Raw genomic sequence first — 27,622 nt, 5'->3', positions numbered from 1 at the left:
TACATTGTATAATAACCATCATCTTTATTTATTACTTATAAAGTTTGCATTTAGCTTTTCTACGTTGATAAACATGACTGGTCAACAGGATTTTTCAAATTTTGATTTCTCCCATGTAAATAATAAAAGAAAAAATAGTTTTATTGGATAAAGTACGCTTTTGTAGAAACCACAACGATATTTCGGAATTAAGAAAAATGACCTAATTTCTCAAAAATTGGTTGTAAAAAAAATTAAACAAACTTCAATTTCGCATAAAAATTTTTCAATACAAGTGATTTAAATGCGAAACTGAAGTTTGTTTAGTCATTATTTTCAATAAATGTTTGAGAAAATATGTAATTTTTCTTAAAATTCGTAACATGTATCGTTTTGTTATCTAAAAAAGCAAACCTTATCTAATGAAACTATTTTTCTTCCATTACTTACGCGATAGAAACAAAAATTCGACATCTATAACGCAGACTCAAAATTCGCGTTCACCCGTGTTATTATTATTGTACGACTCGCATGAATGGGTAAATTAATTATCTATAGTGTGTATAACACACACGCCGAGCATAGATTTACACCGAACGTGGTCAACGTACACGGTGATCACGGTGATACAGATCCTCCGCAAGTTACGTCGAAGACCATCGACGCGGTTATGAAATCGCGCGTGTGTGCGTGTGTGCCGTAACGTAGCTATTTGCTCAGGACGGCGGCGTCGCGACGTCGAGGGGAAGTTACCACACAGCATTTACAGGAAGGGAACACTTAGGGGGCTTCGCGAGGTGGACGAGGAACGAAAGACGTGTCAAGGTACGTACCTTGCGCATTAATTCTCATATTCGTTAAAATCTAGAAGCTGCGGAGTCGCGTCGCGTTTGTTCTCGCGTGGAGCAGTCGAAGCTGGCAATTGGAACGAGAGGGGGGGAGGGACATAATCGAGGTCGCGGGGTTACGCAGGTTGTGTAATTCCGATCGTCGGACAAGAGCGCGGTGCGGATTTGCATAAATACCGGGTATCATCAATAATGCATACTGCGATATCGCTTCCTAGAATTCACGCCGCACGTCGTATCAGTTCGCTGACATGTCGTTGTGCTGTGTAAGGATTAATGGACTTCGACATATTTGTTTTTTTCAATTTTCAAACTATCGTTCCAACTTTTATTCTCTCACGATTCGTTACAATTTAATGTTATTGTATGATATTTTGAATTACTTTCAATTATCTGTTAATATTTGCTAAGTCACTAATATTACCTCGCTTAAATATCGCGGCAAAATTTTTGCCCGAGATATTCCATACCATACCTCGATGTTATTACCTTTCAATCTTTCTGTACACATCGAACGCTACGCTTGTGTTTTTATTCTTGTCCTTTAGTCTTGACTCGTATACATACCCCCACCCCCTCCCACACACACACACACACACACATTTATATATATATATGTATGTGTCCTTATTTAGGGGTCTGTAAAATTTTAATAGAGACACCCCACCACATCTGTTCCGCATAGTTAGAAAAAAATTTGTAAAATACGTAAGATACGGCAACTGGAACACGTGCATATAAGCTGCGAAAGTTTTAACTGTAAAATACCTAAAATTCATTTATCTCGTTTCGTATGACTGTGGCATAAATTAAGAGACCGATTCGAAACTTGGCAGATTTGTTGCATATAATGATAGCAACAAAGTCTGAAAATTTCTTTTAATTTTATAATATATCTCCTTTGGTAAATAATTAAAATAAATACAAATAAATTTTGATATTTTCATGGTTTTTTTCTCTTATTATACGCAGCAAAGTTTCAAATCGGTCTCTTATAATTTATACCAAGTCATGCGTTATACGAAATGACTGTTTATAAAAACGATGTATTTTACAGTTAAAACTTTCGGAGCTGAGAGGAATGTTTTCCAGTTGAGGTAGAGGCTTGAAACTTTACACAGATTTTTTTTTTAATGATTCGGAACAGATCACAATGAAAATTGTACCTACCCTCAAATAAGGACCACCCTAATTATATGCATATATAGTGCTCGTGTAGTGAAACACTCAGTTACAAAGTTGCAACAAGTGCTGGTAGTATAACAGAGACCAGTCACTTTAAAGATTTTATGTAAAAAAAACGGGACTGAAAATCACTTGGAAAGTATCTTTGATTTGCTGACCTGATTGGCTCAAGCATCGGAGCCAATCAGTTTCAAACAAGATCTGTGCTGCCACGAAGGGATCCAGAAGACAGTGATTGATCAATGCTGGTAGTCGAGAGTTGATCGCGATAAGCTAGTGCTATAATCTTCTCTGTGCTGGAGGACCTGCGCTCGAAACTATTAATTCGTATCAGTGTGTTTACTTATACAGTGATATTGCAAACCGATTCAATTAGCGAGGTATTACAGTCCGAAATTAAGTACGTATACGTTATGAAAAAATAACAAAAAAAAAAATTTTTCCGAAACATTTACATCTCATATCCATGAGTCCGTGAGGAGAAACAAAAAAAGAGAAAACAGAAAACAAACGAACAAAAAATAAGGTCATTAATAGCAATTACGAGGATTATTAACATATCAACTCTATTAATCTTTATATTTTTTAATCTTCGTTTTTATTGCGTAATCGGCTTCGAGCGTAAGTTTTACGTAAATTGCATTAACGATCACGCTATAAAACAAACTAATTAATTTTTTTTTTTTCATTGGATTTACAGCAATGTAATTATGTTAGTCCATTGACGTTTATAAATAAAATTGTCACATCACGTCAGGTTTCACGGCGAAAAGCATTTACGGGATTTTATTTCAAATCACATAATTAAGCGACAGAAGACTTTATTTTTCGATAAAAAACTTATATTTTTCTTTAACGATTTGTCTTGATTTTCGATTACAATTTAAAAATATGCTTCACAACAATCCTCAAGCAACGGGGAAATTGGCCTTACTTTTCTTCATCTTTAGGAGTAAAGTGACCAAAAAACACGACCAAATAAGACAAGAAAATTACCACAAATGCGCGGCATTTTGTAGATTTATAAGTAATTTAAATGTTTCGATGACTTTTGTACGCATCAGATATATTTTTATGACTACTCTCAAACAAGTGTTGCGAAGAGTTCACAAAGTAAAATTTGACCTTTCTATGTTTTGAGCACGTATCAAGAGGTCGCGTCTAAATATAATTTTTTTTTCATCTGTTTACTAGGTACATCTAATGTGAATAACTGTTCGAGATATTGGTGAATTTTTTTACTGTTGCACAGTGTTATTTATCCCGTAGAAATTATGATTGCTGGTAGTTCATTTTCGGGCATATAAATATCCAATGTAACAAATATCGATGAATTCGTTTTATAGTCTTGTTTGGATCAATTAATGTTTCTTATTTATCGACTGTTGTATTTATTATTGATTACAATGCATGACGGAATCGTCATCATGGTACGTTTCATAATTTCATGTTATCGCGTTACCTTTTATTTATGATTGTATCCGGGGATCTGTGATCTCTAAGCTTTTTCTTGCATACAATTATTGTACTTCGTTATGCGCTGTGCAGCTGCTGTAAAAGACTATAGAGAAATTTATAAAAATTCCTTTGACGTCACGTATTACATGAAAGAACATGAACTAGTTTTTTTACACCCTTTTTATACGGACTCTTTAATGATTGCAGGTATAAAGTATAAATAATCACCTAAGAACGTTGCATTTTCGATACTAATTTATGATTGTCAGACTGGATAGAGAAATTTATAAAAATTCCTTTGACGTCACGTATTACATGAAAGAACATGAACTAGTTTTTTTACACCCTTTTTATACGGACTCTTTAATGATTGCAGGTATAAAGTATAAATAATCACCTAAGAACGTTGCATTTTCGACACTAATTTATGATTGTCAGACTGGATAGAGAAATTTATAAAAATTCCTTTGACGTCACGTATTACATGAAAGAACATGAACTAGTTTTTTTACACCCTTTTTATACGGACTCTTTAATGATTGCAGGTATAAAGTATAAATAATCACCTAAGAACGTTGCATTTTCGACACTAATTTATGATTGTCAGACTGGATAGAGAAATTTATAAAAATTCCTTTGACGTCACGTATTACATGAAAGAACATGAACTAGTTTTTTTACACCCTTTTTATACGGACTCTTTAATGATTGCAGGTATAAAGTATAAATAATCACCTAAGAACGTTGCATTTTCGACACTAATTTATGATTGTCAGACTGGATAGAGAAATTTATAAAAATTCCTTTGACGTCACGTATTACATGAAAGAACATGAACTAGTTTTTTTACACCCTTTTTATACGGACTCTTTAATGATTGCAGGTATAAAGTATAAATAATCAGCTAAGAACGTTGCATTTTCGACACTAATTTATGATTGTCAGACTGGATTTTTAACTATTAACCTCGTGACTGTCCGGAATTTGTCGAAGGTTGACGAGACGCGCATGTTTCAAGGCTTTATTCGCTGAAGACGATTGTCTTGCCAATTTGATAACTGGTTAATTACTATTATTTCACTTGTGCAGTTGTGAGATCTGGTTATACGGACGTTAAGAACAACGCCCGTTCGTTTTATCGTGTGCTCTTTCTGTGTATGCATAATAATATCCATGTATTTAGTAGACCTGATAACTTATAAACCGAGGCTTATAATTAATAACCTGTATTCATTCAACCTGATAATTTGTAATCGAGATCACATTTTTCACATATTCTGCATTGGGCAACTCAAATGCGAGATAATTTGCACAAAAATAAATATTATTTCAAGTCATCGCCCGCTTTTGTTTACGTATTTAACCAAGCAATCGTTGCGCGGAAATGTAATTACCAGCTCGTAATTAAACGTATAATTAATTCTCTCTCACTGCAGTTCTGCATATGTTTATCGAGTTATAGCACTTCTGAGAAAGTTAATACAAGAAAAAAAAAAATCACTGACCGTGTGACTTTGATGATACGAAATCAGTTAGTTTTATTTGACTTTGAGAAACTTTAACCGGCGCGAAGAAATGTCTCATCGCTTCCACAAAGCCGCGAATAGTTTCTTCTTTCTTATAAACGATCAAAGTTTTCTTGATTTTAATCCGTTGTTTCATACATTGGTGCCTGTAATGTAATTTTTTATTTTTTCTTTGCAACATTGAACAAAATCACGAGTAAAATTCTCTTGAATTTGATTAAATTATTCGTGACTTCACAGAAGTGATGAGCAATTAATAGTTTCGAAACAGTAATTAACACTTGACGAAAATTTAATTTTTTTTCTTACTTCAGGAAGAAAAAAATCACCTTTGGGGGGGTTGTGAATTGTTTCACAATTTTTGTTCATCATACTTCGAACCGAACTGAGTATTTTGTTTGAATAAAATTTTACTTTCAGACCCCATGTTTTTCCGCTACATCCCCTGAAGAATGTCATTTTTCGAAAAATGGACTTAGAATGAAAATTAATGATTGATGGAAATGCCATTGCATTAAAAAATTGAATGCATTATTTATAACTCTGTATTATTCACAAAGGCGATTGGGCTTCCATTCGTGCCTGCAAGTGTAAGTCCCGATTGCATATCTACACTGAAAGATGCGCTCTGTGAACGGAATGAGAAATGAAAAAGTCAGACAATTAAGCTATCAGAACCTGAGGTCATGTGCGTTGCTTCTCCGCAGTTCTCGCTCCGCCATCAAAGGTCAAATGCAACTATGCCTCGGTGCAAGGATTAACGAATGTGTTTTTAACGCATCCATTCATGCCTGACGCTGAAATCACGAGGCTAAAGAACTGCGGATCTCGCTTAAGGAGGAACGATTTGGGCGTTTGAGATTACGGGGGCGTTTGTAGGAATTTCAAGAAATTTTTCTCTCATGCAGGAAGAGTTTCAAAAAATGTAGAGGTTTTAGGTATGCATTTCTTACATCTTTCATTGTTGGAGAAAATTTGCCTCGTTAGATCCTCATTTCAGGAGGAAGAATGAAAAGTGAAGAAAAATGCATTTAAAGTTTGAATATTCAAAGAGTTGCGGTATAAAGATTCGCACAAATTGAAGGTTTTCTACCCCCAAAAATGTTTTTGACTAACGACACTTGATAAAAGTTTTCTCTAATTTGCCGTGAATTTCCATTTCCAATTTCATCTATGGTAATATTATATATGAAAACAAATTTTAAATGTGTTGTATAAGCTCGAAAATCTCTGCAAGACGTCGATGGAAATCTAATCGATGCATGAAATAACGGAAGGGAAATTAGGAAAGAGACTAAAATGTCTACAGCAAATTTGAGCTATAAGATCTGTCAACATTAATCAAAAAGCGGACGAGTCATTGTTAATCCTGCACCGAGAGAAAAAAGCCGCTGAATCGACTAAATGTGCTTTTATTTCGCCGCCCGTGAACGCACATTTAGTAGATTAAACGACTTTTATTTCTCGCAAACAGTGTGTGTTTAATCAACAACTGTAATTGGCTTGAAATATCTGTATGTACTCAATTAACTGATTGGTCTGAATTATACCTATTTGGATCGTACAGAAAAAAGATCACATGTGACAAATACAAGATGAAAGTTAAAATGTCATTGTAATGTTCTCGAGTTCTTTCCGATCTTATCATCCCGTTGAAGTTCGAAGAGCAAATTCGATTTCATACATTTTTTTTATGCAAATGATCCGTAGTGTAGCAAATTCATCATGGATCATCGGTTAATTTCAACCGATTGTTACGCGTGGAATTCTCATTTCAATTCCGAGGTAAACACCAGGTATGTTTGCAAAAAGTGAATATACTCTTCATAGCCAAAGGGGATGTTGTAACGAAACATTGGGGGAAAAAATTACTATTTTTGCAAGTGATAATACAAGGAGGGTTCTGCGTACAGATCCCGATACCGACATATTACCGACATCCTTAGCCGTTTCACAACTCCGACACAAACCCCTTTTATCAGGCGAGGGTAACCTTACTCCGGTCGACTTTATCGATCGTCGGAAAAAGGGTTTGTGTCTGAGCTGTGAAGTGGCTAAGGATGTCGGTAAGATGTTGGTATCGGGATCTGCGCGCAGAACTCCCTTGTATGACTACGTTTCGAATTTCGCAGTGACTTTGAAGCGGCTAAGTTTCGAAAATATGAATTACCATTTTGCCTTATTATAATTTACGGTATTTCAGATATTCCTAAAATTACAAGACGTCAATCATTACAATAACGTTATCAACTTCAGCCTCGTGATCTTCCGCCCGATACCCTTCGGTAATAATACTCGGATCAAACGCGACAAATTTATTGGCAATATGCACTGCTGCAGTCATTTGATGTTGAGTGTGAATAGGGCCTAAGGCTAGCCGTCACTTCAGGACGGTTAATTTAGAATTAGAATTGTCACTAAAAATACACGAGTAGAACCGGTACCAGTCCGTGAACCGAAACTTCTTTCATTCGTGAACCAATCCTGGATCACGTACGTGATCTTACAGTCTCCAGACATCATTAAGTGCGCAACAGTCGCGCGTCTCACAGAGGTTTCCGGCTCTCGCGGGGCATCTAATTTGCCTTTCTTCTCTTTGTTCCTCCCACGCTGTTCAAAATTCACGATTCTCTCTGTTGTTGAGAGCAATTCACCCGCCTGTCATTGTCAATTTCCTAGCCATTTCAAGTGCCAGTGCGCCGCTAAGGTCACATGCCACAGGTTCAGATAAACTTTTACGCGCGAATTTATTGGGTCTGCTGTGGCTCTGTGATCGTCAACGGAGTTTGTTCGCGGTTGATTGAAGTCCGAGTGAGTGCGTTTGGATAAATTAACCGTAGTGCAACTTTCGCTTGAAAATTATTGTGTATAAATTGAATTTCTCCAGGACGTCGGTATAAATTGAGGTGACAATTATATGGGGAATAATCGTTTATCGACGATTCGTGACAAGGTAATTTTACGGGACAATTTACATTTGGATTATTCGAGTGTAATTTTTTGGTGCTTGCTATTTCCTTGTTTGTACCAAGCTGATTTCTTCAGTCAATCTTGAGTTAGTTTTTTGGCCGTTGTTGAAACGTCACTATTCCTTGAAAATTTCACACTCTGTACATCGTTTCGAGGTAGAATTTCGGCGCCGTTTTACCGATTACAATATTCGATTTCAGAGAATTTCGAGTTTGGAACTTGCAAGAGAAAGGTTGGAATTGAAACAGAAGATATTAACTTGCACAATTTTTATTGACTCTTCCTCTGGCACTAAATCTTGCTAAAATACGGAATTTAGAATCGTTAATTTTCAAAGACAGTTGGCACTTGAAAAAAACTCACAATTGTAGCTTCACTTTATTTTATATTATTTTTCCGAGATAGACATAAACAAGGATATTTGCGTAACTTTTTGTTCAATATGAATTGTTGTACCTTATCTTATATACTTTTGAAAAAATGTTGCCGATATTTGACCCCGTTTTAAACCTAAAGCGCCCGGAAGTAAGCCGATGATATTTTTCTGGAATATTTCCTACGCAATATTTCAATAGCTTCGTTCGTGTGAAAATGTCGGACATTTTGGTTTTCACCGTATCGTGATTTATGTCTTATCGTCTTGTAATTGTTGCCCTGGTTTAGCGGTACGTTTATTGATATGAGAGTCAGATGGGTTTACTGTCTCATATTTCAAGCCGGTATCTCTTTGTAACGTTTTTATGAATTTTCACGAATCGGTACAAATACCGATAAGTAGCTGCAACCCGGATGTGCCGTTTATCTGGACAATGAATTATCTACGATACGTAGAACGTATCGAAGAAATACTTGTGAACAAATATAGATGAACTGAAATTTGTTGATGTAATAATCGTAGCAACAATCAACCATATTTTTTACACTTTTACACGAAGATGGCGTCATTGCATAGCCGGATTTCTCATCTATTGATGTACACGTTGTATATGTAATTTTCTGTTCAAATACTCTGCTCCGTTCACTTCATTTTTGCCGTTAACATTTTTTTTTCTGGAGACGTATGAGAGTCGAGTCTCGCACCCCTTGTGCTACTTCGTACAACTAAGTTCTTAAATTTGACACTTATCGTCGGACATTTGACGTCGATTCGATGTTAAACATACAAACCTGGACTGAGCGACAATAATACCATTACGTTGAAAATATGAAACAATAAGAAGAAGAATTTTCGTCAAAATCTCGAAGTGACAATTTATCAGTCCAATGTCAACGAGTGTCGTCCGTGAATCTGAAAACGATTAGCTAATTGTTGTGTCTGAATGTAGAGAATAATGCGAGATAATCTAACGCGACCTGCGAGAGTTTTGACGGGTTAAAGAGGGACTTGACTCGCTGGGAATAATTCTGGAAGATAAGTAAAAGTGCAGAGATATTCTCGATTCACTTTCCACGTAGGTAATAATGCAAACAATAGTTTTCCCAACAATTGGAATATTCTATTCGATACTGACCATAAAGTGTGATAACGAACAAATAGCGGTAAGCCTGTTTGTTTTCAATCCTAGCACCATATCGCGTAGTGTAATCTACATCCAATGGAATTACCAAACATCATGCAACGTCATTTTATTGCTGGTGCGGCGGTTTGCTTGGTGTTTCATGATTATGACGAAACGTTCATCCCCAACTTCTTTCCATACCATTTCTTTCATCGCCGGGTTTCCTTTTCTTTATTTTCACCAGCGTCATGCCACCGTATCAGTTACTACTTCAGTCTTGTTTGCCTTGATAGGACGTGTGTTCTTTTTTTCCATCGTACCTCACTCTTAGATTACTGTTTGTTGCGTGTGTGTGTGTGTGTGTGTTTTCTTTTTTTTTTTTCATCGCGATGGTCATTGGGTATAGAATTATTCCGACGTTTGTTGCATGATTTATCGGTAGAATAACACAATTGAAAAATTTTCCGTTCTATTGCGCGTAAACGAAACGCAGGAAGATCTTCTTGTCGCGTAGATGAGGGATGATATCGGGTCAAATATTATTAACAAATTTTTAATTGTACGATGGTCGAAGATAGCCTTTATTCTCCTTAGTTTGGTCTCAATCAAGAAAGTGCCTTTCCTGAATTCGTTCATCATAGTTCGATTAATTTTTTACTCGGACATAGCTGAACATCTGGGTATATGTATCTTATTTATTTCGGGTTTTCCATGCATTGGCTGAAAATATATACGAGCAGGAAATTTATGAACTTGTTAAGGATATGCTGGCTATATGTACATTCTCAAACAAAAGTGAATCTCGTCGACAATATTGATGAAGTTTATTATAAGATGAATATCGGAAAAAATTTAACCAGAATAAAGACGATAAGAATATTGAATTTGAGTAATAGTGATGTCCAAAAGTAATCAATAAAGATTTTAAACAAAACATTGTTTAACAACGTCAGCTGAAATGTATGCGTTGATATTCCTGAATGTATATAAATTTTTAGAGAATTTTCTCATTACTTTGAAATTTCCATTAAAACGTTTTTACGAAATCGTGCTCAAAATTCACGATTTTTCCTCCATTTTTCAAAATTAAAATTTTTTGAAACCGGGAAGTATCACAGCAATAAGTGAAATTCTTTAAAAATTTACATTTTTCAGAAAAATCATTTCCTAAAAATTTGTTAAACAATTTGTGGATAGATTTTGGGCAATGTTATTATTCTGATTTAATTTTCTCATCGTCTTTATAGCGGTTGATTTTTTCCGATTTGATCTAATCACAAAGTATTCAATATTATCAAGAAGACTCAGATTTGGTTGAGAATGTGTAGCCAGTCAAACCCTTAACAGACATCGAGCATCGAGGCATTGCTGCTGGATTATTAATCGCATAAAGTAATTGCTGCGATTGTTTCAGTCCTCCTGTCCAAATGACTGAGACAATTGTCGTAAAAAACAATAAATTCTCCCAAAATTATGTAAGGAATGACGATTGGTCGCAATAATTGTAACGCATTGTGATAAGCTTTGTCATTTACACGCGACTTCTTTTTCAATAAAGTAAGGACATTCAAAATTACCATGAAAATTCACGAGTATAAAACTGGTAACGTTATCACAGCAAAGCATTGGAAAGAAATTCACTTATTTCCAATTTTCAATCCCCTTGCAGATAATTAGATTTCAAAATACGAGTGTGTCTTGTTCTATCACGATTTACCGAATCTCAACATTTTTAAAATCGCGAAATAATGGTTCTTCCTCAAAATGTTAAATTCTTGTCGTCGCGAGTTCGAAAAGATCGCGAAACGCAGATAAGATGTAATCCTTAATTATATAATTTCGTATTTGTAAATATAATTGCGTACGCGAAAGGTGGATGTTTTTTTTTTTTCTCTTTCTTTCTTTCAATACAGGTTCCGAAATAGCAACATTACCATTCTCAGATAACCCCGAAGACAAACTTATACGAACTTGCAGAGATCAATCGTGTCCCCTTGAATTTCTCTAATTGCGATATTTGCATTGGATTCGGGCTTTCGTGTATTTATTATTTTCATAAATCATCCCCGCATATTTTTCGCGTTTATCATCGGTTCTGAATTCTTTACTTAGTCATAATTATCGCTTGATTTGATGTCGCGGTATCCAGTCCGATTGTGGGTAAACAAATCGTACCTCACTGCACGTTTTACTTTACATCATCTTTCGTGATATAAAAAAAAGTATTGCTTTCGGTCGAAAATGATTTTCATTAATTTCCTTGACAAACTCCTGTGATGATCTCTGAAACGGCTCGATGGAAAAATTTGAAACTTGGACGGCTTTACAACGAAATGATGGGCATGAAAAATTGGAAATTCATATATTTTTAATGTTCTACCGCCAAACCTTTAATGTTTCCTCATTAATTGCTTTTTATGAACAAAATATTTCAAAAATTTGTCGTAAATTTTTGTGTTTTTCAATTTTTCAACTCCCGTTAGTTTCAGATTTTTCGTCCAACCGTTTTCGAGATCATTCCGGAAGCTTGTCCGGCAAACCGACAAACTTTTTCGTTTTCATGGCGATGAAAAGTATCGAAAAAAAAAAAAACAACTATTTTCCCGGCTACTTTCCTCTAGTGAGTAACAAGATTGTTTGAAACTTTGGAAAATCAAAGTGCTTGCAGTTGTGTTTGCACGGTAGTCATGAAAAGTTCTTGTAATTTACTCGCTTCAAGCTTATAACAAATTTCTTGTACTTGTTCGTCATTTTTCCAACTGGTACAATTATATACAAAATTTCAAATAATTCACCTCCAAGGTTCGAATCTCAGGAGACAAAAAAGGTACGTAATCCACGTTTTCCTGAACTTGTGGATCGTTGAATATTGAGGATGTCCAACTTCATCGCGTTAAGACTCGTTCAAGTGTGAATTTTTTCTTTCAAAGATTTGAAAAAGGCAGGCACACGATGATCGAGTTGTCGGATACTCAGGGATACTTAATAAGCGTTTTCGGAGTACCACGAAAGATAACGTTCGCCTGTCAAGTCAGCCGCAGGACGGCATCCACTTATAAACAATAATTATTCATTAAGGAATTACACAACCAGATGCGGCCGTCGGACCATGTACATGCATACACGAATTCCGATAAACTGTAGCGATGGCATCGATTGATTGAGTCTAAAAAAAAATGTATCGAACACGACTCGATTAAATTGGTCAAAACAAGTCGATTAATCGATTATTTCGGGTTTTTTTTTTTTTTTTTTTTTTTTGAAACGGTGCATTTGAAACCAAAATTTTGTAAATTTCATCACCTACGTACGTGGTCTTAATGGCGGAAAAGTTTTTTTTTTTTATAATTCACAGTTCGATTGAAAATATTTTTCCATTACAAGCAAAAATATTCATTTAACTTTCAATAATTATATCAAATAGGCACGCGGTAATCAAGACAACGATAACTAGATGTGAAATTTTGCTTTCTTCGACGTAACTAATAAAATACAAACTAGTTTTATTAGATGAAGTAGAGATTTTTTATTTCAGCCTGCTGCTAACCGCTGCTTAAATACTATCCACCGAAAGAAACATCAAGACTTGTTTGTCAACCTAAAAAAGACATGCGCAAACTTTAAGACTAGCAAATGAGGATTATTATTGTTATTCGAAGTATATATTCATTTAAATATAAATCCCTACGTCAATCCCACAAATCGATATATCGTTCTGCGTCGTTAATGGGAGCAAAAACTGAAAACCGATTTTCGTTTTTTTTTTTTGTCGCCATTACCGCAAAGCCAAGACGCCGAGGGCGGTGCGCATGATCCGGCGCTACGCCTGCCAGCCGAATATTAACCAACCGATAATCGCGTCTCAGGGGGAGTAATCAAAGCTCCGGCTTATCTGGTAGTGGGAGCAAAGCCAGCAGGGTCTCCGAGTCGGGAACTGAAACTGGATTCGACCCTGCGACGCGACACCGAGACGCACGCAAGCTGGGCCATCTCATCGGACACTCGCAGATGCCATCGAGCCGAAGGATTCGAAGGAAGTCGGGGACCCTGGGATTGCAGCCATGACGCCCTCCAGGAACAGACCTCTCACCTTGGCGATATTCGGAACGCTTCTTCTCTCCCTTGGCGCTCTGCTCTGTTTCTTCTGGCCCGTCGTGTTCCTTCGACTTCTGAGCAAGGTATGCATGCCCCCCTTTTTCCATTTTTACCAAATTACAGACACGACGCTCGTTTCGTAACACAGGGATTACACGTACGATGAAGTAGAACGCCAATAAAAACGTACGTATAGGTATGTATTACACGACTTACAAACAATTGGATGAAAACAATACATGTACGTAGTTTATCGAATTTTTCACATGCTCTAGTCTTCCCTACTTTGTATTAAAGGTATGGTACTGTAGCGATAATGATGCTTCAATGTCTATTTACTTGTGTAACGGTAGATGAAAAATTGAAAAGTTGGGTCTATTCGCAATGACGATCCAAGCAAGGGTCGCTTTCTTTGCTCTCGTCTTTTCACAATTGTTTTCACATTTTGGTTACATCTTGATCTTTCAATACGAATACCCGCTAGCGCGAATTAGATGCGAAGTCTTTCGGACATGATGCGAGAAACGTTTCAATGCCGCTATTGATTTCGTTGCGTTGAAAATATTGCTCACGTGAAAATTGGTTCTGAGCTTAGTCGTAAAAGGTTACGAAAATTCTTTGAGCTCGTTGGAGTTTCCCATTATAAAATGATCGATATGATTTCCAAATCTGCACGGTCAGCGTAAAATTTGCAAAAACTTTACGAAGTTTGCATGTTTAACAGTTATCGTATCTTTTGAAATATTGCGCATATTTCAAGAGAAGCATGCCTACCTCGACTTGAAGGAAACAAGTTTTCGGTACAAAAAATATGGTTAATTTCCAGGAGTCTAACGAATGCTGTTCAATTTAAAACTTCAACCATTGATTAATTCTTATTGATCATGGAATTCCGATTCGATTCGCAGCAATCACCGTGTTCCTGTATTTATAGATCCATACGTCGTGATTTTATGTTCGAATCGTTTCGCTGAAGAGTATTAAAATTTAGGCACGGTCACTCTTTACGTAATATAAATAATATTACACGTTACGTGTTTTGAACGGAGATAAGATCAAGGACTGTTTATCGAAAGTAAAAACCTATGAAGCCTGACACAAAATTTGCACGTTGGAAATACCTGTATTTATCTTGTCCGCATGGCTTACGCTTGTCGATATTAGTTTCTATTTTAATCGTTTGTTATCACCTATAACAGTGCCGGTATATCGTGCATATACATATATGCGACAAGATTACAATGCTGGCATGAAAAACTCATCGCATTTCTTATGTAACCCCTGTTTATCGAATTCCCTTTACCCCATCCATCCTGCTCTAAGCCTTTACGGTGACGTAACTCTTTGCGAAATAAATTACGTCGTCCGCACGCTTGCACGTTTCACGTTTACGGCAAATTTGTCCGTCGAGTCTGTCGGCGAAAATCCATACGGTAGAATCCGTGCGACTCGTTGATTAAACGCGCTTCGAGAAATCTAATGCAATTAAATCTCCAATTAAACGCTGCCATAAGAGAAACGAAATTTGAATACACGCTCGTGTGAATGCTTGTCAGTCAACGATTTGCTGTCTGCATTTTCTTGCTTGTTTTTAACTTTTCTGTTTTTTTTTTTTTTGTTAAAAGCTTTTCACGTTGCATTTTAAGAGCTGTTTGCAGGCACTTGACTAAAATTGTACGAATATCATTTGAAAATGTGAAAATTCTCGTTTTCCATCATCTTCAGGAGTTGTCATTGTCGCCGACGTCGACGAGCTTCGACGTCTGGAATAATTCAACGACGGTACCCTTGCACTTGGAGATTTATTTCTTCAATTGGACGAATCCCGAGGAAATCAGGACTCCGGGGAAGAAGCCGAGCTTCGTTCAACTCGGGCCTTACACTTTCTTGTGAGTATCGCTTCAATTTCGTTTCGGGTACCGAATCTCTCAAGCTTTTGGCTCCGAATTCAAACAGATTTTAACACGTGAAACTTGTTTAAAATCGAATGATCGGCCATTCCGGTATTACGTCAGATTTGCGTCAATCGCGTGATTACACGTATATTACAAGTAGTTATTGGTATAATATATCAGTACATCAAATATCATCAATTTTAAATAATGTTCTTGCCTCCTGTAAAAAAGAAACAAATTTAATTCAAAGTCCTTATCGACTGTCTTCATAAAAAGAAATAAAGTATCAATAACTCGCAAACCGAGGAACCTGTTGATGCTAGACACGATACGGGTCCTGCACTTTTGAGTGATTGAAAATTTCTCCGGGTATAATTTCGATAACTTATACTATTGTCTGTTTTTTCTGATTTAAGAAAAAAAAAAAACAAATACCATTACCTAACGAACGCGATCAACAGGTTAATTCGGTAAGAATGTCCGCCTGAAATAACATTTTTCAAATATCAACGGACGCTTATGCGTTACAATGAATATAATTTAGCGGATCTTACGTGTTTAGCGAATGTATCGCGATCCAGGCATCACGTGCAACTTACTGCGCAGTTGACACTGAAACTTGAACGACGCGAAAAAAATATTTGCGGCCAGTTCAGCGACTCTCGTGTGTCTATTTCGTAACCGACGACCGATATCGCGGCTATTTGTTCTTATGTTTTCGCCTGCGGTTTTGCATGAAAAAAGTGAGAATAAAACTAAGCGCCGTCGGAAGTTAGTCGATGATTGTATCGGTTACCGAGCTCCGTGCAGTGTGCAAATAATAGGTTTCAATTTCGGAAAGATTTTGAACTTACCGAGCTTTTTTCAAGCGCCTTCTTAAGCTACGTCAAAAGCCGAAACTGTGCACGAGGTGCAGCCGAGAGGTGTGCTCTATGAGATCTGATACCTTCGAAGGTAATTCGAAACTGCTGCAACGCCGGTTAAACGCCATCGCCATCGCGGTTTGAAATTCGATTATTATGTCGTACGTTGATCGTTTCTTGCGTGATAAATAATTCGATTGTTTCTCATCTCGTTGTCGGTTAACAATGAAATATAGATTGTGCGTTACTTTACACGTGACCGTTGAATTTTTTGCCTATTTTGAAGTAGTTTTACCGCACAAAATTATCACTGTTAATTACAAAAGTTTTCAACGACGAGGATTACTCGTGGCTGATAGGTGAGCCTCTAGATAGACGGTAATTTGACGAATCGAATGATCGTTAAGACGACTAAACTGCAGCTATGTTCACATCGAATTACATCTAGGCCAAAACGTCATCGAGGTGACTCTACCAGTTATCGACCTTTTTTGGTTGTATCCGTTTGACGCTTGGTCTTTGAATTACGAGAAAACAAATTTCTAGCGTCTAGCTCTTTAGCAATTTGTTTTAGTAATCGGGAAGTTCGCAATTTGTGCCGTTGATTTATAATTTCGGAAAAAAAGTAGGGTCAATAACTTGATAGACTTACCTTATCTTCCCCAGTACTCTTGACTGAATTTAGACATTCTTTCCAACAGCAAGAAAATCGTTCAAATTCGCACCTATAAGCAGGTATATCCGTGTCACCGTAAAATATCGGGGATTTTCTGGAAGTGCATAGGCCACCTCGCACCTTGACTCAACCTCATTGATACTGTTTTCCCTTGACTATTTTCTTGCATCAATACACGAGCTGAGAATTATATGTACGTTCCGCTTTCCTACAAATGATGGTAAAAAAAGTGACGGGTGTTAGAAAAGGATATTATTCCAATCACCTCGAAAATGAAAGATTGAGTTTCCACGAGATCTCGACGTTCTGAAGTCTATGTTTTATAATTTTATTATAAATTATATAAGAAAATAAAAATTATGATATCGTCAGAATGGATGAACTGAGGTTCATAACAATTGATAATACGAGGCTTTTATGGTCGCTGGTGATTAGTCCACGGTCAGTTGACTAACAACTGTATCTTAATCATAGAAGCAGGTCAAATATGGTAAAGTTTTTTTAAAGATTGGATAGATTCATTACGTCGGTATTATTATCATCATCATCATCATCATTATTATTATTATTATTATTATTATTATTATTATTAGTATCATTATTTCAGTATAAAAAGAGTTTGAAAAAGAGAATTTGAAAGGTTGTCTCATGGTCAGCCCAAACTCGTTTCTACTATAATCGAAATTGCCCGTTTTGGCTCGTTCTTACGTTGAAAACGGAATTCTTACATTTATCCGAACATTTAACAACTCTCCGTATGTGCAGAAAACACATTTGTACAGTTTTGAAATCGTCCAGTCGAAATCAGTCAGATCCTAATTCGGTTCTTATCTAACGATACCTAAGTATGAAGTGAATACGGAAATCGAGTAAAACTTGAATCATTGCACTATAGGCGAAATGAAAATTCATTCTAAAACATTAAAAGTGACGATGCCTTTACCGAAGTCGTGGTGAAAACGAGCGCGGCACAGTTTTTCAAACAAAAGGCTGCATCGTATGCATTATACGAACGGGGATTGGATTTTATAGCGATTCTGAAACTCTTATCACGCCGCGTTCCTTGTCGTAAACACGCACAGGCTGGCACAAATGTTGGAATTAGCTTACATCGTAGGCTCAGCTCGCAATTTTCAAATCAATTCCAATCAAGAGATGTAGGCCGTCTCGAAGTTGGTACCTTATACACGCCTGCGGTAGCTCTGAATATGATTGTCAACTGGCCGTCGTACAACATGCTGTACCTTTTAAACTATAAATATCCATCTGATAAATGATTTCATGATATTATTTCATTAAACTTGAAACGAAGACTGTATTTAAAAAATATTAAAAACTTTTTTTAAGCAGGCTTACGATCAAAGAAAGGAACAAAATCATTCGTTCATCTTCGTTCCTGTCAATCAAAATAAACACGTTAAAATATACGCCAATTTTTTATATGGAAATGAATACTTTAGTTTTAATCTATTTAATACTTCAAATAACCGCGTTGAAACGAGAAGTTGAAGCGAAGATTCAAACGATTGGGTAAAATTTAAGAATCGATGATAGCAAGTAACTCGTCCGTTGTGATGAATTCGACGTCAGCCTTCAAAGATTGGTAAACAGGTTATATAATTTACTTCATCCGCACTTGCTGCACAAGTTTCCAATTGAAATTTCGATTTCGCAGCATGGAGAAAACTGCATTTTATCCAGTTCTTTCACGATTTTGTGTCAAAAAGTGTCTTGGAAATGATGAAGTACTCTGTTTACTCTCTCGTGCTCGGTTTTATCCGAATCGATGGAGAATCGATGACAGCCCTCCTTCACGTGGCTATCTGCCACTAACTGTTACGTTGTCGACGAGCCATTGGTCGAGTGTAATAAAAAATGATCATTAAATTCAGATTAGAAAAAATATCACGCTCTCTCTCCACAATGTCGCAATCATGAAATGTCCCTATCACGATTTAGCCTGACACTTTCCGCCGGGATAAGAGGACGTTCAACTGAACTTTGAATAGTCGTGAGCACTTAATTTTCGGGTTTTATCGGCATTGTTTGTCTTACTATGTTCAACTTTTTTTCAAAAGATATGCAATCGTTGGTCAAATGTCGTAGTTCATATCTTATACGGTAATCAAAATTCGGTAAAGTCAAGTGATGCGTGCAGGCGACGAAAGCCGACAACTGGTAAGAGAAAACGAGTATGTAAATGTGTTTTTTAAGCGATGGTTGGCTTGACGTTGATGAAGACATTGGTTTGAAAAGGCGGTATCGATAACCCATTTACAACGGTGAGAATAACAACCTTTTCATTGTTGATTATCTAGAGAAAGACGAGAGAAAGTCAACGTCGTTTTCCATCCTGAGAACGATACGGTCAGTTTCGATCTAAAACGGACTTGGTACTTTGACGTGGAAAGGAGCAACGGAACTCTGAAAGACAATGTTACCCAGCTAAATGTTGTCGCTTTAGTGAGTAACTGGTTTTATGCCTCTAAGCTGATGGTATACCGATATGGGTTATTATAAAAATTAAAAAACAATGAGAAAATTCTTTAAAAATTCGTGTGTAACGGAAAAGTGAACGAATTCATTTTGCATGACAAAAAAAAAAAATAACATTCCCCAAAAATTCGTTAAGCAATGCTATGTTTAAACAATTTATTGATAATTTTTGTATATTGTTATTATTCAAATTTAATTTACTCATCGTCTTTATTGTGTTTGGTTTTTTTCCGATTTTAAGCTTATTGCAAAGTATTCAGTATTATCAACGAGAGTCACTTCCGGTTGAGAATGTGTAGTCAGTACATCTTTAATAGCGCGATTACATCGACATATGCATTTATAATTGATATTAAACCGTCATTTTGATATTCTGCGAAAATCTTTTCGATTTTCTCCTCCTTCTTTCTTTCATTGCTATCAACTTAATACGTTCCCGGTATGAAAAAAGTTATTCTGTTTCGCAGTCGGCGGTGCACAGAATTCGCAACTGGGCCTTTTATTGGCATACGATGTTCGAGCTGATGCTGATAAAAATCGGACAAATCCACTTGACCAAGACCGTGGATGAGCTTCTCTTCACCGGTTACGAAGATACTCTGATTAACATGGGGAAAATTTCCAAGATTGTCGACCTTCCGCCGTTCGATAAATTCGGATGGTTCTACATGGTAGCTATTACCTCACAGTATATTTATTTTTTGCGAGCGCTAAAAAACAAGGTTGCAAAAAAATTTGCCGCAAACCCCGCGATGTAATCCGCATTACGGATGAACTACGGAACTACGGTCGATTAATCAAGGTTTCCAACGTTGAGTTTACGATAATTTCATCTTTTTTCTACGTTAGCATTTTTATTTATGATCATTCATTTTCCAATTCACACAAACACATTTGCATAAGAACCTTACTTATTGCTCATCGATTTTGAGTGCCCAGAATACGTTACAAAATGACTGTAAGTCTGACCGATCTATTTTTGCAACGAAATGTGGAGAGATTGTTGGAGGAACAACAGATACAGAGTGGTTATCTAATGGCCGAATAGTCCGTCCTCTGTTACGATGTAATACGCATGCGCTAAAATCCAAGAGCAGATCCTTGCCAGGGCGACCAACCGTCATGAACGTAACCTCGACATTTGTCAGCGGTAGTTGTGCTCAACACCGACAGCTGTCAAACTGTTATAAACGTCGCATCGATCCGTCATCTGAATTTATGACGGTTGGTCACCCTGACAAGCAACTGCTCTCGGATTTTAGCGCATGCGTATTACACTGTAGCAGTACAACGGACCATTCGGCTGTTACACAATCATTCTGTATACATAAATTTTAATGAGGAATTACTTTGTTCGTAGAGAAATGAATCTACTACGTTCGACGGCCACTTCAATATGGCGACCGGTCAAGACAGCATCATGAATATCGGTATTCTGCGGAATTGGAATTACAGAAATACAACGTCGTTCTATGATGCACCCTGCAATGCGGTAGAGGGAAGTGCTGGAGAATTTTGGCCACCTGACAGGAACTTCGATGAAATCACCCTCTTCTCAGCCGATATTTGCAGGTGGTTAACCATCAATGTGTGGCGTAATATCTCATCACTGCATGTAACTCGTAATACTGGAAAATGTCCACATCACACGTAACAGTCTGGTGGTTGGCGTCATTTTATCATCACATAACCTAAGTTTTTAATTTTAACGGAGGAAAATCGTAACTCTTGGGGTTTCAAATTACTCATGTCACATAAATTAATTAAACGTAATCAGTAATTTACCTGTTCCACGCGCGAAAAAAGACGATCAACGGTCATTTTTTCAGCCTGCTGCCTGGTTCTATTAGTTTGATTTTCTTCCACCAGATCACACGTTGCAATGTGACAATCCCAATACACACGTTAAATGATTTGTAAGTACAGCCGTACTACGAGTGCATGAGTCATCTAATTTGATTAGCGAAACTGGACATCTTGATAAATTGGCTGCACGATATTCTGGACCAGCTCGCAGTACTTTGCACTTTGCAGAGTGTACTGACCCTCCATCCTCTTCTTATTCTATACTATACAAAGTAATTATTTCTGACTTACGTCAGTCACTGCAATAATGCAAAGCTCGATCATAACGTGATTGTGGGAGATGATAAGATCATGCAACGAACAAAGGCTTCCAGCATCAAACCGCGTGCATCTAACGAATATCAAAGTCATGATAAGATAAGCTCGAGGCCTTCACCATAGCTTCTAAAAACTCATGCCAAATTTCGTGTGCAATGAAATGTTACACAACAACTGTCTAATTCTTCCTCTAATCGTTAAGTGTTCTAATATTCCGTATATGACTACAATAGACCGTTCAGTCAACTCCACAATTTATGTCTTCTAGCGTTTTTAGAATCCGCTGTCGGATGCAAATCTGCGTTATTGTTTACTGTGAACTATTACAACAATCACATTTTTTTCCAAATCCAGGCCGCTTACTTACGAATATAATGGAATGATGACGTATAACGGTATCGAGGGTAAGCAATACGTTATCGGCGACAAGACCCTGAGCAATAGTACGAAGAGGCGTTACACCAATAGAAAGGCGAACTCTCAGTCCCAGGATCCGGACGTCGTGAACGTAGGTCAGTGCTTTTGCAATGGCGAATGCACTCCCTCAGGCCTCATCAATGTTACGGCATGTCGCTACGGGGCGCCAGCCTTCGTCAGTTTGCCGCATTTCCACAAGGCCGATCCCATCCTTCGCGAACAAATCGCCGGAATGAACCCCGACGACGAAAAACACGGATTTCACATCACGCTAGAACCGGTGAGTCGCACTTATTCATTCTGCGCATAGCATGACTGGTTTGACATGTGCGTCGCGAAATATTTTCATCTTCATTTTTTGTTTATATTTTTTTACGTTTGTTCATATTTTCATCCAAAACCCGCTTGAAGAGCCTGTGAAGCGTGCGTAAAGTTTCCCATTTCCAAACAGTGAGGTAAAACGATGTCGACGCATGCGCACAACCGGAATGATAGATTTTACAAACTGAGGCTCACTTTGGCGCGTGCGCTTTGTCGAGTAACTCAATTTTACGCACTGCGTCATTGAGTCTAAATGATCTAATCTTTGTTGCTCTAAAAGCAAATTTTCCGCCACGGGTATTGCAAAACAATAGCGTGTGACAACGTACAGATGGGCAATATCTCACTCGCCTAATTACAGCACTTGTCTGAACTCATTTTCCAAACTTCACACTCAACCGTGCAGAATCTATTTTATTCGTCATTGTTTAGCCGCACGGTGACGCGTGTCTGTTGAATTGACAGTTTTTTGCATACCTGGAGACCTAATTCTGGGACATAAAGAAAATATTTGCATGAATGGAATCCATTCAACATTGCATATACATACGTATATTAGGGATGAACGTTGGTCTGCTACAGTCTCAAGTGCGTTGTTAAAGCTGTGACGATAATAAAAGCGACAGTGGTAGGAAATGCATGACAACTGTATGCGATTGACAATACGCTCTGCAGAAGTTAAAAATAGCAGCGCATAATCAGTAACTGCTTGAAATTTTAAACGTGTCATATTTCTTGCATATGATTGCGAAAAAATGGTATACAGTCAAGTCTCTGTACTGTACTCTGTACTTACGGATATTTGGAAGTACAAAAAGAGAGATAAGAGAGGATTAATTAACTGAAATTAACGCATCGTTCAATAGTTCTCGTCCATCGGTTTTATTCCACCTCTGTGAGGATGTATTCCACACGGGAATAATATAGCACTATAAAGATAAAATTTTAGGCAGAAAAGTTTAACGCGTATCCGGAAATATAAATTAGATAAAAATGAAAAAAAAAACAAAATGAAAAAAGACTAACAGGCAAAAGCCACGACTATCGCCGTACGGAAAAATCATGCAGGTTGTATACGATGGCCGGTCTGCAATACAGGACAAATTAGGGATGCGTGCGGTTAGATAGGAAGATTTAAGTAGAAGAAGATGGAATGCGAGTCGGGTAGGTAGTGAGAAGAGCGCTCAGCTTCCAAGGAAGGTAAGATAAGATAAGATAATGGAAAAAGGATGGCTGGCGTGAGAATGGAGAACGTACAGTTTGGAAAAGAAGGCGAAAGGCAGTGCATGACGAATGCCAGCGGAAACGTTGTTATCGGTCAAAGCGAAGGAAACGGCGACGCGTAACGCGAGGATCAAGACATTGTTGAATTCGAGGTTCTGTAACAGTAATTAGAGAAAACCGTCAGCCGAAATATTATCAGAAACAGACTTAATTGGGCGAAAGAGTGAGAAAGATAATGCTGAAACTTGTGGGGAGAGAACGAATGGCGAGCTGATAATTATTATACCGCTACATGTCCATCTACGAATATGAAAAGCGGAAAAAAGTCGCGGGGAAGTCCACGAGAATAACCACAGGATATGAGACTTCAGATATGCTTGTCCAACGTCGCGAAAAATCGGTTTCAAGAGCTGTTGCGTCGTAGAACAACACTAGGTTATACATTTCATTACACCTCATACATAACAGAGAATGCAAATTCGAAAATTTCGATTCCTGGCTCCCTCGTTAATGTTTCAAGTCACCTGAAATTTTCGAATTTGCATTCTCTACGAATTTTTCTAGCGTAAAAATATATGACTTCTTCATATCATTCTAATGATCGGCCGGGTTCGATCTAAATGGCTTAATACAGGAGTGTAATGAGTTACACTCGCATACAAGCTACGGTTACACACTGTCTCAAACTGTGCCTCTTGCGACGAATCCTTCAACTTTTAATATATAACCCGACCATTAAACTTCATTTGCCGAAATAGTATTCGATTATCCTGACGACTGTTACTATTCACGCGGTAAAATGGAACGTCCATTTGAATGCCACTAAGGCGGTTTTCAGGAAAACGTGATTAGAGAGTATACCATGCATGTATTTACATATAGTGTAACATTACGATAAATTCTGTTCCAGACAACTGGAATACCCATCGATGTTGCAGCTCGTCTACAAGTCAATATTCTCCTTCAGCCCTTAGATTCCCTAAGGTAGGTAACTACGTTAAAGATCTATTCAAATGTGCTCTCACTCGAGTTACGGATAATGATACTAAAACGATCGAAGTTGAAACTGATGTTTCAGACACGTGATGCAGCGATTTTTAGGAATCCGTAACTCAAAAGGAAAAAACGGAACCCTTTAAGATCACTTCGTTGTCCGTCTGTCCGTCCGTCAAGACAATCAGGGTACTACCGGTTGACCTAGAATTATGAAATTTGGAGAGAAGCAAGATCTCAAAGCAGAAGTAAATTAGAAAGTTCGAAAATATTTAATTTGTAGTAATATTGCATGAAAAAAAGAATTAAGTTTCTAGGGAAAACTTAGGGCGCGAGTTTTACTCGCACATGTCCGGTTCCTGACTCTGATGAGGATCCGGGTCTCTTGTGAAACGCAAAAGTCTTTAACACAAGAACTGGCAAAATGAGCAATTTTATTTTTTAAATTTTGCACGGACATTCTCCTGCATAGGTGAAAATGTTAACGCTCGGTTGATCAATTACACAACCTAATACAGAGAGTGAGACGTTGATCTGACCCAGAAATCGTGTTTTTCGTCCCTGAGCATTACGATACTCTATAATTTGTGCGGCCGTGGCTCGCCTATGTCTGGCACTCCTTGTAGCGCGTTTAGATTCGTGTTATAGATATAGAAATATTAATGAATTACATGGCCGAACGAGTGAAAAGTGGAGCTACGTAATATTACGAAGCAATTACAAAATGACCATCATTCGCGGGAACTAGCGATGCTAGCAGAGACCGTCTGCAATCACATACCTACACCTTGGACGAAAAGCCCAATTTCAATGACCAACCCAAACCCATAGACTGATCGCACAATAAAACTTTCTTTGTAATATTTTCGCTCACTGCGTATGCAGCCTTTTCAGCGGGGTGCCAAGAACGTACTTCCCGATGTTCTGGTTCAACGAACACGCCGGTATTACGGAAGAGTTGGCTCCTCCGCTCAGGCTACTTATCCAACTCTCGAAATTCGGACATTACACCAGCATCGCCATACTCGTCCTTGGATCACTGATCGTCCTTGCCGCCGGCGTTCTCCACTGCTTACACAAGCGGGGCAGAGTAGACGTGGTAATGACAATGTCAAATGTGATGACCGTACACCAGTGAATAAACAGCCACCGATAACAAAGAAACTGCAGTAAAGTATAAGTGTACTTAGTGATTTTAACACGGTTGATCATCCGCTGACGGCATTTCATTGTGAGCGTTCATTCACTGGTGTATCTAGCCTACTAATGAATATACTAGTGTCAGTCTGCGAGAGCATGAATTGTCTATTCCCGTAAAGTCCTGGACTTCGCGATGGCATATGTACATCCCGAGGGTAAATCACTCGTGAAATCTGATGTACACTTTTCCGGAAATCGTCTGAAATCACTTGAAATCTTTGTAAATTTGTTGAAATCTTTTGAAAATTCCTTCGAAATCCCATAAAGTGTGTTGTAATCTTTTGAAGTCTTTTGACATCATCAAATCGATGAGTGATTAACCCCTCGTACCCATTCCAATTTCCCTCCGTAACGTTAAATATTGCAAATTTTCAGAAACCGATGTCGGCTGGATTCACGGTTCCCACACGGCAGAAGACGGAGCTTATCTATCTAGACACGACGGTAGCCACCGACGACCACGACGCCCAAACGCGGCTGAACCGGCAGCTGTATCCGAAACTCGTCGGAGATAACTTGCAGGATTTGTAACGGGGAGGTTTAAAACGGTGATTAACATCGCCCGGACTGTGTGCTTTACCCAAAGTGATTATTTATCTCTTCTTACGTCACCGCGGTGATAATATACTAGATAAATGGCCTACGCCCAAGACTTAATACGGGGGGTAGGTTTCGCCTTATTGTGAATATACGTAATTAATTCCGGAATGATCGTGCGGTTGTAGATATAGCTGAATGAAATTGTATATAAGTTATTTTGACAGAATTGTACCTGCGTTGTTAAATTACATGTAAACCAAGTTGATCAAGCTCCTTGAACTTCGGGTCTTTCGATATCAACTTACTTGTTAATTTTAAAAAAATTCTTTCTTTCGGCCATCATTTTGCAAACCAATTAGTCACTGATCTTTTATACGGTAATGTAGTGCCGCTTCCACAAAACTGTATGAAATTAATCAGACCCTGTCGACAAATGTTCAACTCAACAAGTTCTCGTCAACGTCTGGAGTAATTTCAAGTTGAATCGGAAGATACAGTGACGACACATTTTTTCGCTACCGAATTATTTTTTTTTATTATGGAAATGCGGATATTGAAATGTCTTTGGAAACAATATCGTTTTTCATCTCAACCATATCAATTCGTATTACCTTTTCGCCAATCAATTCAAGTTGTTGAGACATAATTCAGTCAATTTTTGTCTTCAATATCCAAAACGGAATGAGTGTTGCAGACAGTAATATTGTAGAACGATACCATGTATCTCGACACTTTAGTCCAATTGTAAGAGTTGACATAGTCAAAATAATGTAACAGCGACCAATAGGCGCAAAATCTTGTCCAACGGTCTGAACGTGTTTTTTTTTCTGTTTTTTTTTGTCTTTCTCATTCAGCACCAATTGGTTTCACCCTGAATTCATTGCATCAATATTTTTGTCACGCTATCGTACAGCCGAAAGCGTACAGTTAGGCAGGACGCGATACGTAATAATATTTCGTTAAAGCGTCCAGTAATTGTTCGCAGTGCAACAGCGACAGTGCGGTCAAAATTAGTCCCTGTAAACAATTTGCTATTTGTTTGCACAACACGGACACTATTCATGCGTATAAGTGAATTATAAGTACGAGTCTTATTTTCATGGCCAGGTTAAGTTACATTTAATTTGTACTAATTATATCCCACCACGCTAACAAGTAACAAAGCGTCCTCGAATTTATGCGCTCGGACATTATATTTTTCATTTACTTATTTTTCACCGCATGTACGGGCACGCGTGCTTCTTAATTTTTAGAAAAATTGCTGTCTTGATTGTTCAAAGTTTGGTGTGTATTTTATTTGTATATTATTATTT

The 27,622-nt window shown here is 37.6% G+C and overlaps 1 protein-coding gene across 5 annotated transcripts; it reads left to right on the top strand.

Annotated features, from left to right (window-relative positions):
* The first annotated feature begins 708 nt into the window (after positions 1-708).
* LOC124179088 (protein croquemort-like) lies at positions 709-26,579 on the top strand. 5 transcript variants are annotated; one of them, XM_046563147.1, is made up of 10 exons: positions 709-804; positions 13,332-13,643; positions 15,286-15,449; positions 19,313-19,457; positions 19,958-20,161; positions 20,851-21,062; positions 21,969-22,311; positions 24,487-24,560; positions 25,455-25,686; positions 26,145-26,579. In XM_046563147.1, exons 2-10 carry the CDS (start codon positions 13,527-13,529, stop codon positions 26,298-26,300), a joined length of 1,647 nt encoding a protein of 548 aa, XP_046419103.1. In that variant the 5' UTR covers positions 709-804; positions 13,332-13,526; the 3' UTR covers positions 26,301-26,579. The 5 variants fall into 5 exon arrangements, with proteins under 5 accessions (XP_046419103.1, XP_046419102.1, XP_046419105.1 ...); XM_046563146.1 differs by lacking the exon at positions 709-804 and adding an exon at positions 2,271-2,412; XM_046563149.1 differs by lacking the exon at positions 709-804 and adding an exon at positions 7,552-7,949 and having other exon boundaries at positions 25,455-25,738; positions 26,145-26,282.
* The last annotated feature ends 1,043 nt before the right edge of the window (positions 26,580-27,622 follow it).

This window comes from Neodiprion fabricii, chromosome 3 (genome assembly GCF_021155785.1).
Source record: "Neodiprion fabricii isolate iyNeoFabr1 chromosome 3, iyNeoFabr1.1, whole genome shotgun sequence".
Classification (NCBI taxonomy): domain Eukaryota; kingdom Metazoa; phylum Arthropoda; class Insecta; order Hymenoptera; family Diprionidae; genus Neodiprion; species Neodiprion fabricii.
This window is presented reverse-complemented; position numbering and strand designations above follow the sequence as displayed.

Coding starts and splice junctions, on each gene's coding strand:
- LOC124179088 (XM_046563147.1), top strand. CDS start 13,527: ATGACGCCCTCCAGGAACAGACCTCTCACCTTGGCGATATTCGGAACG. Junction 13,644..15,285: donor TCCTTCGACTTCTGAGCAAG/GTATGCATGCCC, acceptor CATCATCTTCAG/GAGTTGTCATTGTCGCCGAC. Junction 24,561..25,454: donor CAGCCCTTAGATTCCCTAAG/GTAGGTAACTAC, acceptor CTGCGTATGCAG/CCTTTTCAGCGGGGTGCCAA.